General features: G+C 42.6%; 1 protein-coding gene across 1 annotated transcript in view; it reads right to left on the bottom strand.

Annotated features, from left to right (window-relative positions):
• PCDH11X (protocadherin 11 X-linked) overlaps positions 1–15320 on the bottom strand; it is a 388808-nt gene that overhangs the window by 193512 nt on the left and 179976 nt on the right. The window contains exon 5 of the mRNA XM_036016380.1: positions 9743–9826. Coding sequence (XP_035872273.1) covers positions 9743–9826 — 84 coding nt within the window. The remainder of the gene's footprint in view (positions 1–9742; positions 9827–15320) is intronic.

Raw genomic sequence — 15320 nt, 5'->3', positions numbered from 1 at the left:
ATATATACAATAATGAACATTTATGAAATATGTACTGTGTGACAAACATTGTCCTCAGTACCCTGCAGGGGTGTCCAACCATTTGGTGTCTCTGGGCCACACGTTAAATACATTGTGACATGTAATCACACACACACACACACGCACAAATCTCATCAAGTTTTAAGTAAATTTCCAATTTCGTGTTGGGCCGCATTCACGGCCATCCTGGGCTGCATGCGGCCCTTGGGTCATAGGTTGGGCACCCCTGGGGACAGGATATATAGATCATCCACCATCTTATTATTGGCATGACAAATGATGAAAATGAAACTCAGAGCTGTCAGTTTAGGGAACATTACGCAGTGGGAGGATAGGCACGTGTATCCGAAATATAAGCCCGCGTGTGAGGAAATGCCAAGACACAGCTCTGTGGGCGGTCGGAGGACAGGGACCAAATGGGACAAACAGCGGGCAACTGATGGGTACGCGGAACTTTCCAGGGTGCGCTACGCCAACGGTAAAGCCCAGGTAGAGAAGGGGGGGTTGTTTGCAAAGGGAGAAATAAATAAATAAATATATATATATATATATATATATATATAGGTATGAAAGAGTAAGGAAATTAAACAAAGAACCACGAGTCTAGTCTGATTGGAACATACATATGCATTAATCAACTAGCCAGAAAGAGAAGTGTAGAGGGATCCAAAAGGAAGTGGGGCCCATCACAGCTGTGCACGTAATTGCACCTCCTTCAATGGGGAACGGCAGGCACCCGAAGAGTCTGAATGGTGGGACATCACCCGCAATCAGCGTCGGAATGGCAAACATGAAAACTCTGACAGGGGCCATCTATCTGTCCATTCCCCGGGGGAGAAAAGATGACGTTTTGGAGCAGCACTCCGAACGATGTGCTTTTGCAGCCTTACTATAAAGAGTATGCAGATGGAGTATATGAGAAACCTCGCTCTCGGGAATTCTTTCTAAGAAAACTCACACCTGCCCAAAGATCTTTGCAGAAGGCTGGTGACAGTTTCAATATAAGTAGTGAGGGAAAACAGAGTTTGGCCACCCCCAACGAAATATTTCTTGCTTGGGGATGTTCATTAGTTTAAGCTAGTTACTTTTAGGAAGACAAAAGACTCAAGAAGCCACTTTACCTCCCTCTCCCAGCCTGAAAGAATTCAAGTAAAAAGCTCGCACCAGTAAGGGAGTTATCATCCTAGATAACAACATTGGAATACAAACTAAGGGTGGCAAAGAGGGGAGACTGTGGACAGCTTCCTGTCATCTGCTTCTGAATGGCCCACCTTCCCTCCAAAGTGCAAACTACCTCCCCACTTTGTTTATAAGACGGCGTATGCCTCAATCGTCCAATTTGTCCTGGCGTGCATGACTCCTATGGCACCTCTGGGAGTACGTACAGGATACATTTCCTTATTTGCTCCTGTTCATCTGTTTCTTGTCACTTTCATCATTACACCAACCAGAAGAGCTCAGGAGAGTACACAAAATGATTTTTCCTCCCCTAGAGCAGACCTACTTCGGTTGCCCTCCGGATTTTTCTAGAACTCTAGGTAACCAAAACAGAGCTCTATGTCACAGAGAAGGGCAGAAAACGGGGAGGTAATCCGGAAGAATTACCGGGAGGAAATAGCAGCAGGTGAGGACCGTCTGCCATAAAGTCAAAGAAAACAGAAAACAAAAAAAAAAAGGAAAATCAGTAAAGTCTCAGAAGCATGCAGCGCACGAAACTGCCCTGCGCCATTTGGGTGCTGACCTTTAGAGCTATCGACATCGCTGCTTGTGACACGGCACGTGTTGGAACCAGACAAGTCCCGGCATGGCAGAGTCACTATTCAGATTCTTAGCTGGCGAAATCGTGAGCTGAAATACTTCCACATCAGACTGAGAAGCTCCCTGCTTCTTGTATACTTATATTCATGAATATATTTCACAACAGCAGATTGGGAAAGGCCCACTCTAACATGGCTATCTCCAGAGGAGAGAAAAAGGAACTGGATATCTGCTTATGGTGTTAGAGGGTGCAGCCAAGAGGGGGACCCCAAATGGGCATTGGAAATGGGGTCCAGAACTCAAGGTGTCCAGGAGATGTTAAGGTGTCTTCACCCCTTCCCCCACAGGTGTGAGCTGGGGGAAGGGGCACACAGAGCAAGAACATGCAGGGCAGCTTTGCAGCTAATCCATGGCGTGGTCATTTAGCATACCTATAGCCTTTGGCTGGTCACTTAGATATGCTAAATAGCTATGGCCATGCTCAAGGCCAGGGGGATGGAAAGGGACCTTCCCCCCCAAGATGGAACCTGGGAGGCAGGTCCCCTGAGTTACAGCGCCTGCGTGGGAGCTGGGAGAAGATTGGCTCCATGACATGGGGTGACACCTGCCCAGACCCACGATGGCGACCAGAAAAGCTGGAGAAGACAGCAGATTGAGGGCAAGTGTGCCCAAGTGTAGGAGGAGTCGGAAATGGGGCTGCAGAAGAAGATTGGCGCGGGGGATTTAAACCCAGACACGGCAGCCATTGGGGGAGAACAATGCGGCCTTGACAGAGTGGGGACTCCTGCAACCCTGAGAGAGGACCACGTGCCTGGCAGAGTGGGGACCCCCGCAGCTTTAGAAGGGGAACCACCACCTGGTTTTAGCAGAGATCCCGGAGACTCAGCAGAGGGTGCCGGGAACCCAGGGAGGTCTCCCAGTCGAGAGGGAGTTCTAACTGGGAAGAACCAGAGGGCTGCCTGAGCCATGGACTTCTAGTTCCTTTCCTGAGATATGGTACTCTGGACTGGGCAAAGGGGGAAGGAAGGAAGGACTGTGTCTCTTTGTGGGTGTTTTAAGGGAGTTTGGGATTTTGGTGAAGACATTAGGTCACTCCTTTAAGTCTGTACAGCATTAAATAAACATTTTCTTTCCTTTTCACGAATCTCTGGCATTGAGAGACATTTTTCCTCGGGCGGCGGACATAACGGACCTGAGGGCTTTTTTTTCAATAATAGAATATCGTCCCTTGTTTGTTCTGTAACAATGGCACATCTATATGCTTGCTTCAGAATTTAGTTTACATAGAAATTCTATAAATTATTACATTCTACATCTCAATTATATAATTCTACCATTATATAAATCTCCCCATGGTAGAGATGTAGACACGAATTCAAATAATTCCTCACTGTCCGCAGGCACAGCCATTGGCTGGAGTCTTACTACAAAGAGAGCCCGTTATGTGGCCACCTGACCGTGAGTATTTGACTTGGGGAAGTAAGTCCAAGGTCACTGGCTTCCCCCCAAGGCACTCTGGCTTGCCCTGCTGACAACTCGCCTGAGAGGATCGCCCCCTCGCCCTGAGTGGTGTTCCCCGCTCTAGCCCCGCCTACTGCCGGCATATACTCCTCCCACGTGGCCCACATTTCATACCCAGCATGCGCTATCTGTCAGTCCCCAGGGTACACCCAGCAATTAGCTTTTAGCGCTTTGGTTTCAGTGTCATCAAAAAGGTGTTATCTGTGGCTGCAAACCCATTCGGTTGGCTTGGGAGCCAGGCCCTGCTGGAGGACCCGGGCGGGTTGATGGATCATGAGTAAAAGGGTAAAAAGGAATGATTTCTGAGTATTTTCATCCTTCGTGTCTTCCTTATATTTAGAAACCAAGAATCTATATCATTACATTCATTTCAATTATCGTTGTTCCAAATGCCATTTAAAAGATATATTTTCTGCTTCAAAGCCTCTAATAAGCCCCGACCAGTGTGGCTCAGTGGGTTAGAGCAAAGTTTGATTCCCAGTCGGGGCACACGCCTGGGTTGCAGGTTTGGTCCCCATCAGGGCGAGTATGGGAGACAAATGGATGGATGTTTCCCTCTCACATGAATGTTTCTCTTCCCCTCTCTCTAAAAATAAATAGATAAAATCTTAAAAAAACCCACTAAAGCCTGTAATAAATAACCAGCATGTATTAACATTAGAGTTAGGACATTTCTCTCAAAATTGGCTGCTAATATTTTGTTTTCTGAGAACTCTGGAAGAGTGGTCCCCATCTGCTGTGCACGCTCACGGGCTTGTTCTTGCTGCCCATTCACTGAACGGACAGTCGTTATTGCAATATGATAAAATTCTTGCAATAATCTCTAAATTATTATCGCATTATTAAATTCTTAATATGGTAAGATTTAGTCCTTATTAAAACAATACTTTTTCTTCCACCTTCTAAATTCTTCTAGCTACACTACTAGTCAAATTAACAGAGACAGATTAACAGGACAAAACATACAAAGTTTATTAAGGAATTAGGCAATTTACAGGGAGCTGAGGAAGAGCAGAACGGACTTGAGAACAATTCAGAAACCTGAATTCATTTCCACACACTGGGGACAGTTGGTGCACTTTACAAATTGCAACATTTATCTTTGGATCCTCCCTCGGACACTTGCAAGCCACGAAAACTTAGGCACGTTATGTGCAACCTCAGCCTCACTTTCTTCACCTTGAAAAAGGGGATATCGGTAGCTACACCTCAGCAAACCCACTCTAAGGACTGAAGAAAAGGAAATTACTGTAGACAACTAAGCAGGATGCCTTTGGTAGTCGCTTAAAAATAAAATGTATGAATAATTAAAAGTAAAATACACATACTTCTAAAGGTCGAGGACAATGGCTAAATCTGGGGACTCCTATGAAAAAATAATGTGGAGTATTTTCCCTAGGTCTAAAAATAAAACCTTACACTTATATACAATGTCACCTGAGGACGCGTCAATTTTTTTAATATAGCTTCCTATTGTGCAAAGAGTGATATCTAAACTCAGCTTGACATTTTAAACCTTCCACAACATAAGCCTTGAAGATGCAAAGAACCCTCAAAAGTTCTCTGATTAAGGTTTGAAAAGCTCATGATCTCAGAGCCTTCCGTAGTAACAGTTAGCTGACATCCCTAGAGAACACACACAGAGAAATCGTAACAACGATACCAAAAACACTTGCTGAATTTCCAGCCAAAAGATAGATAAGTGCTTTGGGCTTTCATGAAAACATGAATTATGAAGTGCGTCAAAAATTTCAGTAAGTGTAGATATCAAACACATAATCAAAAGTAGCATCTGATGTAAAACTAAGGCTGACAATGAAAGGAAGTTAACAGCTTGTTCACCCGGCCAACCGTTGTGTGGTTTCATGGCCCCGGGCAATGGTTTTTAAGACAATTTTGTTGCTAGAGAAGAAACGCAGCAAGTGGCCCACCGAGCATTCACCAAAATTCTGCCTACGTGTTGTCTAACATGTCATGATTCAGTAGTATGAATTCGTAGTTCCCTTAAATTACCTTTTTTTCTTTTCCTGGTACGGGAAGCCAAGACACTGGTATTGACCCTGAACTTGAGCATCCAAGCTTTCTTTGGACTTCCTTTTATTTAAAACTACATCAGAGCGAGGAGCTCAAACTTGAGTGACTTCCCCTGTCAGGAGCGTAGGTCATGGAGAAGACGAAAGGATTATAGGAGCTGATTTGACTTTATGCAGACCGATTAGCCAACCCGCTGTGGGTGTCTGAACCTGGCTATCGTCAAGTACAAGGTCAGGGCAGCAATGCCTTCATCTGGCGAGCTTACTGCTAACATTTTAAATGAGTGGTCCCATTAGCCGCCGTTCCAAGATTACAAGATAATTCTTTAAAACTGTGGGAGTTCTTGAGCCTTTGTCATCCCACAGAAATATTTCCATTAGGGATTATCGTAGTGGATTTCATACCTCTGAAAAGTGCATTTTCTTCCTTGTTTCAATACCTTATATTCTTTATGGCCTCCATAGCTTATTGTTCTTTCATTTCCATGTAAGCATCATAAAGGGGTCACCTTCATTTATCACATGCAAATATAGGTGAGTATGTAACTCACATATATTAAATTATTAGCATAATTTTCTAGTTTACAGAAAAAATCCTTTAAAGATATTTCTTGTCCCAGGGACCCCCTTACATTTGTGCTGTTAATTCTTGTTGAGAAATTATCATAGTTTTTTTAAATGTGCAATTTTTTTAAAAAAAGGATTTTATTTATGTACTTTTAGAGAGAGAGGAAGGGAGGGAGAAAGCGAGGGAGAGACACATCAATGTGTGGTTGCCTCTCAAGCACCCCCCCCTACTGGGCACCTGGCCTGCAACCCAGGCATGTGCCCTGACTAGGAATCGAACCTGCGACCCTTTGGTTCACAGGCCAGCACTCAATCCACTGAGTCACAATCAGCCAGGGCTATTACACAGTTTTTAAGAAAAGAAGCTTTGAAACTAGGCCCAAGGAATAATAATAGGTATAATCATCACGGGGTTGTCCTGAGAGTTAAACGAGTTAATATTTTCATCATTGAGGAGAGTACCTGGTACATAGGACATTTACGCTAGTTTGGTTAAATAAAATACATTTCATCGCCACACAGAACTTCCATTATCTCTTCAAAGGAAAAACGTGTTCTACTTTCCTTATTTTCCTCGTGTTCGCACCATGGTGTTTCCCTCCTGTGCCAGAGGTCACTTACATCCTCGGTGGATGTTGCTAAGATCTGGGGAATTACTGCTAAGCAATAGTGTTCACACATTCTGCAGCAGGTGCGGATACTATTGCACTGCGCTAGTTATTTCCCAGTGAATGTAAGGCGTCATTACAATGTACCTGTACTTTGTGAGTGCAGTTAATGTCCATATGCATCATCAGAATGGCATCTTAGTAGAATATTTTTTCGCAAACAAAGCACTGGCTATTGAAGCTCATAAACCCAGCGGGTTGGCCTGCTAGAGTCCCCTCTGCGCCCGTGTTTTCTGGGTGGCCTGGCCAGAATGTGTTTGTGAAATGTTTGTTCCTTCTCGTTTACCTCTGAGCTGCTTACCTTCCTTTGGAAGAGCAAAGCACAACCCCGCCCCCTCCTTAGGGGCCAAGTCCATATTCTTCTGTGATCCCTGTGCGTATGTACATAATAGGGATGGTGTTTCACTGTTCTTTGACTCAATCAATTTGATTATTAGGCAAGTCAGAAGAACTGAAGTAGAAAAGGGGGAAATTGCCCCTCCCTTACTGCCTGCAACTTCCACTGAAATCTAACACGCACCACAGGTCATGAATCGAAGTCTCAGGCTGTGAGGACCATCAAGGCTGTCAGAGAATTAAAAGACCTCACTAATAAAAGCACCTCAAGCAAAATGCACCAACTCTGGAAGGATATTGTATACGTCACAAGATTTTAAGTTCATAAACCAATAAAAGACTCAGTAATTGGCAAGAAATTAGTACAGGTAATTCCACCATATGCCATCTAGGAGAATGCAACCAGAGGTAACCGGCGAGGTAACGAATGCTATTGATAGAGCGTCTTCCCATTCACAGAAGCAATGTCTCACGACTTTTAATTACCCCATTTACAGCTCATACCACCTGGCAGTTCCAAGTTGCGGACTTTAAAAGTACAAACTTTAAAATTGTGTGCTTTCCCTCAAACCTGCATTGTGAAGATTGTAACCACATCTTGTCCCTTTGGCTTGAGGTGCAAGACTTGAAAGTCAGATTGAAATTCGGCAAAATTTCACTAAGTCAGACTTGAAGAGTTTAAAACTTGAAACAATTTGGCCAATTCATAGGTTTCCATGTATCTTTTAAAGATTAATCAGTTCCTCCCATTGTATAAAACTGTTTCATTTTGTAACTCTTCACTAAAAGTATAAATGGATACTTTTATAAATTTATTTAAAAAAACACTGTAGACCATTATCATTGCTGAACACGTGAGTTTTTTGAATTTCAGGAGCGCACACAAAATGATAAATAACATAGAGATGTGATTTTCCTTTCATTCTATTTGGGTTGTTTTTCTAATTCTGTAGATATGTATTTCTGTGTCTACAGTTTCTGACATGAAACCCTTTGGGACGAATAAAAGGCATCTGAAAATAATAGGGTAGTACACAGTTTATGGATCTTAATTAATATCCAAACAGATTCAGGACCTTTGCTGTATCACAACATAACCTTACTCAGCCACAGAATAGCAAATAGCCATGGGGGTTTCCACATTCTATTTTTAAAGTTCGCTTAAGGCCTTGACTAAGAAAACAAATTTGATCGTGTTCGTTAGTCACATTTTGAGCCACCCGGACTGAAATTAAGTAAAAGTGGATTCTGCAAAATACCTTATTTTAATTTCAAACTCGTTTTCCCCTGAATTGATTTGTTTTAATGAGACTTTAATAAAAGTCATCTAATTAGCATAAAACAAATTGCCTTATATTATGCTGTTAAAAAACAAAAATTAATGGAGTAAATGTGAAAATCTAATTGACTTTATTAAGGGATTCATGAATTGAGCAGCATCCCACGTGCAAGAAGGTGAAAGCCAGCGTCCTGATTCAATGTATGGTTCTGATTTTTCAGGGCCTTCCCAGCATACCAGGTACTTCCTGGCCCTTTTCGTTATTAATCGTTAAGGCGCCGAGGCAGCGAGAGACAAAGCAATGCCTTGACGGAGGGTCACGCGGGTTACTGCTGCGGCCTCCCTCTTCACCCACGTGCAAAATCCACAACCCTAAACCCCTTACTCGTAATGAGTCACAGCTGGCTATGCTCTGTCAAGCCCTGAGCCCCTTGTCTGCCCACCACTCTGGAGTCTGGGCTTTGGAACGTTAGGTCCCAGCGCTCCTGGGAGGGTGCACGGGCAGTGTTCGGCCCTGCGACATAATCTCTTTCCATTGCTAACAAAGGGCTCTCTAAGGGGTTCTACAAAATGGAAGGTTTTTCTAGGAAGAAGGGTGAAGCAAAGGTGCTATTAATAACTGAAAAGAAAAAATTACTGTTGGTCAGGGGCGTTTTTTATTTGGGAGGAGAGGGAAGGGATCCTCTTCTTTGGGGGATGGAGACAGGCCAGGTGACTGGTTATTTTCCTGGTATCTGACTGGAAAGGTCCAGACTGGTTGATCAAGATGGTTCCTGGGAGTGCGTGAAACGGTCATCATTTTGGTGAGGTGTTAAACCTAGGTTTAGTTTAGTGTCACGGGCTTTTCTCATGAGTGACACCAATCTGGGTGGGTTTTCTCTTCAACAACACTAAAACTTAAGTGATACTGTAACACAGGAGTTCTCAACTTTTCTCCATAAGATCTGGGAAGTAAACTGAAACATGAGTAGAATAGACTATCGTTTCATATACATTTTTTGAGGAATGCTTATACCTAACCGAACAAATAAACCAACAGCATTATTATCATCCAAGCACTAGGAAGAAATAAGCATGCACTGTCATATCCTTTAGAGTCCAGCACAAGACCACCTAATCACACGTCATGTGTGGCAGGAAAAGAAACTGCTCTCTGTAACACTTGCAAGTTTTGTCGGGACAAAAGCTGAGCGAAAGTTATTTTTAGGTGAGGAGCCGGCTGGCAAAACGTTGCTATCTAACATTATCTGAAGGTCACTAACCTTGCCCCTGCTTCTGAATGCTTGCTTTCAGCAGCTGGCCCCCCTCCCTTTCTGCCTGTGTAACTGGTATATAAAAAGGACCCCTAACCCAGCCTTTTTGGGCTCAGGATTTGGGAATTAACCCCTGAAGCCCCCCCGGGTAATAAAGTTTGTGCTTCGTTATCTCCCCACGTGTGGGTGGATTCTCCACAACAATGGAACACGCATTGAGAAACACAACATAAGAGTATTTCTTGTTCATTCATAAAAAGCAATGAAAGGGGATAGAGAGGAAGCATCACGGGTTTCCCTTCGTACCTGTGGCTCTGGATGCACCAAGATCTCCACGGTGGTGGTAGTCTCCTTCATGGGTGTGCGGGCTCTGACAACGTCCTTCATGGGCTTTGGGAGGGATAAAAATACAAGTGTTGTTAAGTGGTTTGTTAAGAGTAAAAACAGACTGCATTGCGAGCATGCATCAGATACAGGTTAATAACATACTGCCTGGGTAAATATTTTTTTCTAGACACCATACTTATTCAGAATTTCCAATGTGACAGGCACGGCTCTAGGTACGGGGAATAAAAACAAAAAAGGGAATTCATTTTCTCATCGAGTTTACATTCCAGTGTTACATTTTAGAGCTCCATGAGACATAACAATGGAATTGGAAAGGGCAATTTAAAATATTTACATGGTTGAAATGTAAGTTGGAGAAGCTTTCAATCCAATGCTTTTATAATTCAATTGCTTGAATAGCTTGTATTTGGGAATTCACCACTGTCTGAAATTAAAATCTACTCTGCATTACAAATGTGCTCTAATACAAAGATATTGAATTGATGTTATAAATGCCAATAAATTTATGAACTAATACACAGATCCAAACCCACCAGCCCAGAATAATTATCAACATCTTGAAAAGATTAAGTCTGTGTCCATTTAACATTCCTCGGGACATAAAATATGTTCTCTGTGTTTAAAATATTGAATGTATACTACACCATTTTCTACATGTGTAATTTTCATATAAGGGATACAGCATTTGGTAAATATTATCATTTGATCTGTGAAAGGAAGATATTTTTCAAAGAAGCTAAGTAAACCCAACTCTGTGAATGTTGGAAGTTGTCTTGCTATAATCAACATGGTTGAGCTGTGGGCACAGGGGCCTTGTCTCTGAGGACGTCATACTGTTTTATGCAAGGTTTTTGAAGAGGACTCAAAGTCACCATGGCAAAATTTGTCTGTTTAATATAAAGATGATTTGAGGCTGATTATTTTGAAGAAAGAGCAGACACAGAAAAAGCCATGAAACCAAGTAGAAGTTACCCTTTTGTAAGGCGCATTTACATACTTAAAAGAACATTTCCTTTTGTAAGGCAGGTTAAATCTCTAGACACTCTTACCAATCGGGAAGGCAGCAGACCTAAATCTGTGTAACAATCATACCTCTGTTTAATGTGCTCTTCCTTAGCCTTCCATAACTGGGTGCCCCCACCCCCCAAGTCTTCTGTTTTTACCTAGAGATGATATTTAAGATGTTGTAACAGCGTACAGAATGAGGTGTCCCCAAAGTCCTGACAACCCATGGTTGGGGGATGGAGGAGGGAGATGATGTAGCATTTAAGATACTTTGCATAACAAAAGGCAAGATAATAGGTGTACTACCTCCCCAGGGAAAAGGTGTACATAAGTTTCAGAATGTGTCCTGATAGGTGATATAGCCAGGCAGACACCCCTGCATCACTGAGTCACTCTTGCCCTGACTAAACATGGCAGCCGTATGAAGTAAAGATGGAGGCAACTGGCAAAAGTAGCCCATTGGAGGAGGGACCGGATATGAGGACACGTAGGAAGTTCCGGGTCAGCATTTCAAGTAAGGGTGGGCTGAAAGAGAAGGGGTATTTGGCCATGAGGTCTGCAGTGAGCTTGTGGGCTGTAGCAGCAGGCAGCCAGGAGGAGAGAGGAGGAGGAGGAGGAAGCAGCCATGATCCAGGAGAGATTCTGCCCTGCTGACCGTGCCGAGGGAGGAGCTACGTCCACCCCTACTCATTTTTTCTGGGTTTTCTCATGGATACAGGAAGTATACTTGTTATTCAACTACTGTTTTTCTCCTTTTAATCTGTCTTTTATTACAGGGGTCTCAGCCAAGAGACCTAGAAGATTAGAGGGAAAATTATTCTCATCCTCTAAAGCATCAAGTGCCATCACAATTTATTTTATTTATTTTTATTGCTAGTGCATGCCCTTTATGTCAAATCAAGAAAAGAAGAGATGATCAGATTGGGAAAAATCACATTTTTAAGTTCCACTTGAACAAAATTTATCTTTTATCAAATTAAATGTCAAGTCCTGTTTATTATGCAATGGCACTATCTGAGACGAAAAGAATACAATACACATTTATATCACCAGACGTAACACTCATCACAATATTCCAAGTGACAAGAGGGCAACAGTCTAAAGAATTAGAAAATTAAAATTTTCACCACCTCATCACAGCAGAATTTCTTGACAAAGAAAAGAACGGAGAAGGGAAGAAAAGAAGGCCGTGACCCAAGTGGGTCTCTGAAAGGCTCATTTGTTAGTTATTCAAAGGAAACCATGTCCTGATGGTGAGTTAATTGCATTATGTTTGCTTACTGTCTAGCTCTGGCCCACAGGTTCCCTGTTTGATTCCCGCTCAGGGCACAAGCCTGGGTTGTGGGTTTGGTCCCAGGCCCGGGCGCCTGCAAAAGGCAACTAATTGATGTTTCTCTGTCACAGCAATCCTTCTCTCCCTCTCTTTCTCCCTCCCTTCCCCTCCCCATAAAATCAATAAGCCTTTCCTCAGGTGAGGATAAAATAAAAATTTTTTAAACCATGTCTAGAGAAAATAAACTTAAGACAATTAGCCTTTCAGCAAGTATAGTTACTTAGAGGAAAGGCAAGTGATTTTGGGTAGTTTTCCTTGTCTTCAAGAATGAACAGATGTCACAACACTTAGTTGTTATTTACTTGAGGAAACATCCAAAGTTTGAAGTGACTAAAGAATTCACCTCAATGAATAGAATACAAGAGAAGGAGATAGGATAGAATGAAACAGGGTGCAGCCAAGAGGGGAGTCCCAAATAGGGATTTGGAATGGGGTCCAGAGCTCAAGGTGTCCAGGAAATATTAGAAAGACATATAAGATGTCTTCATCCCTTCCCCCACAGCTGTGAGTTGGGGGAAGGGACTCATGGAGCAGGAACATCCCGGACTCACGATGGCAGTCCCGGGCTCACGATGGCAGCCCAGTAAACTTGGAATAATACACGGATGCTGGCAGGTGTAACTGATTGTGGGAGGAGTCGGAAATGGGGCTGCAGAGGAAGACTGGCGCGGGGATTTAAACCCAGACACGGCAGCCATTGAGGAGAGAACCACGCAGCTTTGGTGGAGAGAAGAACCATGTGGTTTTGGCCAGAGTGGGGATCCCTGCAGCTTTGGTAGAGGAGGGCCACGAGGCTTTGGGGTGCTCCCTTTGACCACGTGGCCTGGGAAGCAGTAGAAACTTTGCCTGGAAGAAGGGTGAAAGAACTCTTGCCAGTGGGCCATGAGAGGGTGCCACATGGCTTTGGGTTAATTGGAGATCCTGTCTGGACAGTGACACAGCTGATGGTGTCAGGAGCCTGATTCACGGACCTTTGCTTCTTTTCCGGAGTTATGGTACCCCAAATTAGGGCAGGGGCAGAAGGAAGTGCTGTGGGCATCTGTGGGCATCCTAAAGGACTTTGACATTTTAATGAAGATGTTAGGTCACTACTTTGAGTCTGTATAGCATTAAATAAATATTTCCATTTGTAACAAGAACAGGATAGGAATGGGAAGGATAAGAAAGGATAGTCTGTGTGGAACAGAAAAAGGAAGAATATTTTCAATTTTGATCTAAAGGCAACCAATATCCTACAGACTCAAGAGAAACCTTTGCTCCCACTTAACTGCCTAGAAAAATTGAAATTAGGAGCTTTGTCCATAAGAAGAGATGATCAGAGGTAACCTTTTTGACCTATGTTTATGGCAGGGAAAATGACTAATTCCTGACCCTCTTCCTAAGACCCTTTGGGCCCCTCCCTCACCCACCCCCAGCTCAGAATGCCGCATGCACCTCATTTTCCCATTCTGCCTCTGAACCTCGCATGCATGGGCATTAAATTTGGTTATTTTCTCTGGTTGATACATCCCAGGTAGATTGAATTATTACACAATAATTTAGGAGGGTAGAGAAAAATGTCTTCCTTCTCTGCAATATTCAAATGCGAGAAGTCTATTGAATTTGTTTTATACAAAAATAACAACTTAGAGATAAAATAATTCTCCCATCCCTGACAAGTTTCTCCCCATTACTCCTCCCCCTTGAGCAAACCCCACAGTTATAAGACCAATAGGTAGGAAACTGTCTAATAAAATAGCTCCAATTTACAGAACTGCTGAATATGAACTATCATGCAAGGGAGAGAAATGGCAATTCCAGAAAATATTACCACTCAAAACATTTATTAAGTATTTTAAGAAAATGCAAATGACTTGCATTTCTATTTCCTTACATGCACCATGTACTGAAGCAAATTGCGTTTTCCCTTTTAAGGAATCAGATGTCAAGCTGTTGAGAAAAAAAGTTAAGTGCTTTATAATAATCACAGACTTTACAGATTTAAGCCTCATTTTAATCCAGTGCATATTAAGACCGTGCTCAAAACTGCGAGGTGAGGAGTGTCTCATCATTGATCTTAAAGTGTTTTGAGCAGTGTCACTGGACACATATGTATTAGATCTTCGTACCTTTTTGGATTCAGATATTATTAGTTCATAGTTCAGAAACTGAGAGAGAATTTGATGATGTTTAAAAAGCTATTAAATCCTTTAAGCACTAACACATTATTTTACCAGTGATGCCCTGTTGGCCTAATGAAACAGACATATGCGAAGGAAGAGATATGCAGTTATATAATGTTATATTTCAGGATCCAGAAGTTTCCTGCTTCAATAAAATTGTTTACTCAATTGTAGACTCTACTTATGGATGGATATAGGAAGAGGCTGATTCATAAGGAACATCAATTCAGAGTAAATGCCCCCAAATCTACCAAAATCTCCTCCATTTTTTTTCTCTGAGCCAAGAAGAAAATTTGCAACTACATTTCCATGCCCACAAATGTGAATTATAGTTCAAAATATATACAGTGGTACTGGTATTGTGATAAATGGGAAAATATTTTCAGCTTTCAAAGGATTTAGTCTTTCAGGAAAATAATAAGAAACTGTTACAGGTTTAAAAAGAGTACAATTGGCCCTGGCTGGCGTAGCTCAGTGGATGGAGTGCGGGCTGGGAACCAAAGTGTCGCAGGTTCGATTCCCAGCCAGGGTACATGCCTGGGTTGCAGGCTACGGCCCCCAGCAACCGCACATGGATCTTTCTCTCTCTCTCTTTCTTCCTCCCTTACCTCTCTAAAAATAAAATAAATAAAATCTTAAAAAAAAAGAGTACAATTCACTTCCCAAAAATATTACTTCCTGGCAAGAAAAGACTTACGAAGCGTCATGATTTGACTGAAACTTCGACATCGGATCCTTCTAACTGTTCTTCTCCAGTGTTTCCCTGAGCGTCACACAGAATCCGAGCCTTAGCAACTGAGCGTGTTAACTGCACCCTTTAACCTGCTCCCAAAGCTACTGTGCGAGGCAAACCCAGACGGACTCTGTGAGGGTTTTAAGGAGAAATGTGAACTGCCTCCATTATTGCTGGAAATTCAATCGCCACTCAAGCCTAATGATAAGCAATCATAGTTAGAATAAGATCACGATGCTTCCAACTACAGGCATTCTATTCTTGTTTCCAAATCTAGCAACATGAGAATGCAGAGGAATTTCA

This window comes from Phyllostomus discolor, chromosome X (assembly GCF_004126475.2).
Source record: "Phyllostomus discolor isolate MPI-MPIP mPhyDis1 chromosome X, mPhyDis1.pri.v3, whole genome shotgun sequence".
NCBI classification, from domain to species: domain Eukaryota; kingdom Metazoa; phylum Chordata; class Mammalia; order Chiroptera; family Phyllostomidae; genus Phyllostomus; species Phyllostomus discolor.
The sequence above is the reverse complement of the archived record's forward strand: the minus strand, read 5'-3'. Positions and strand labels throughout refer to the sequence as shown.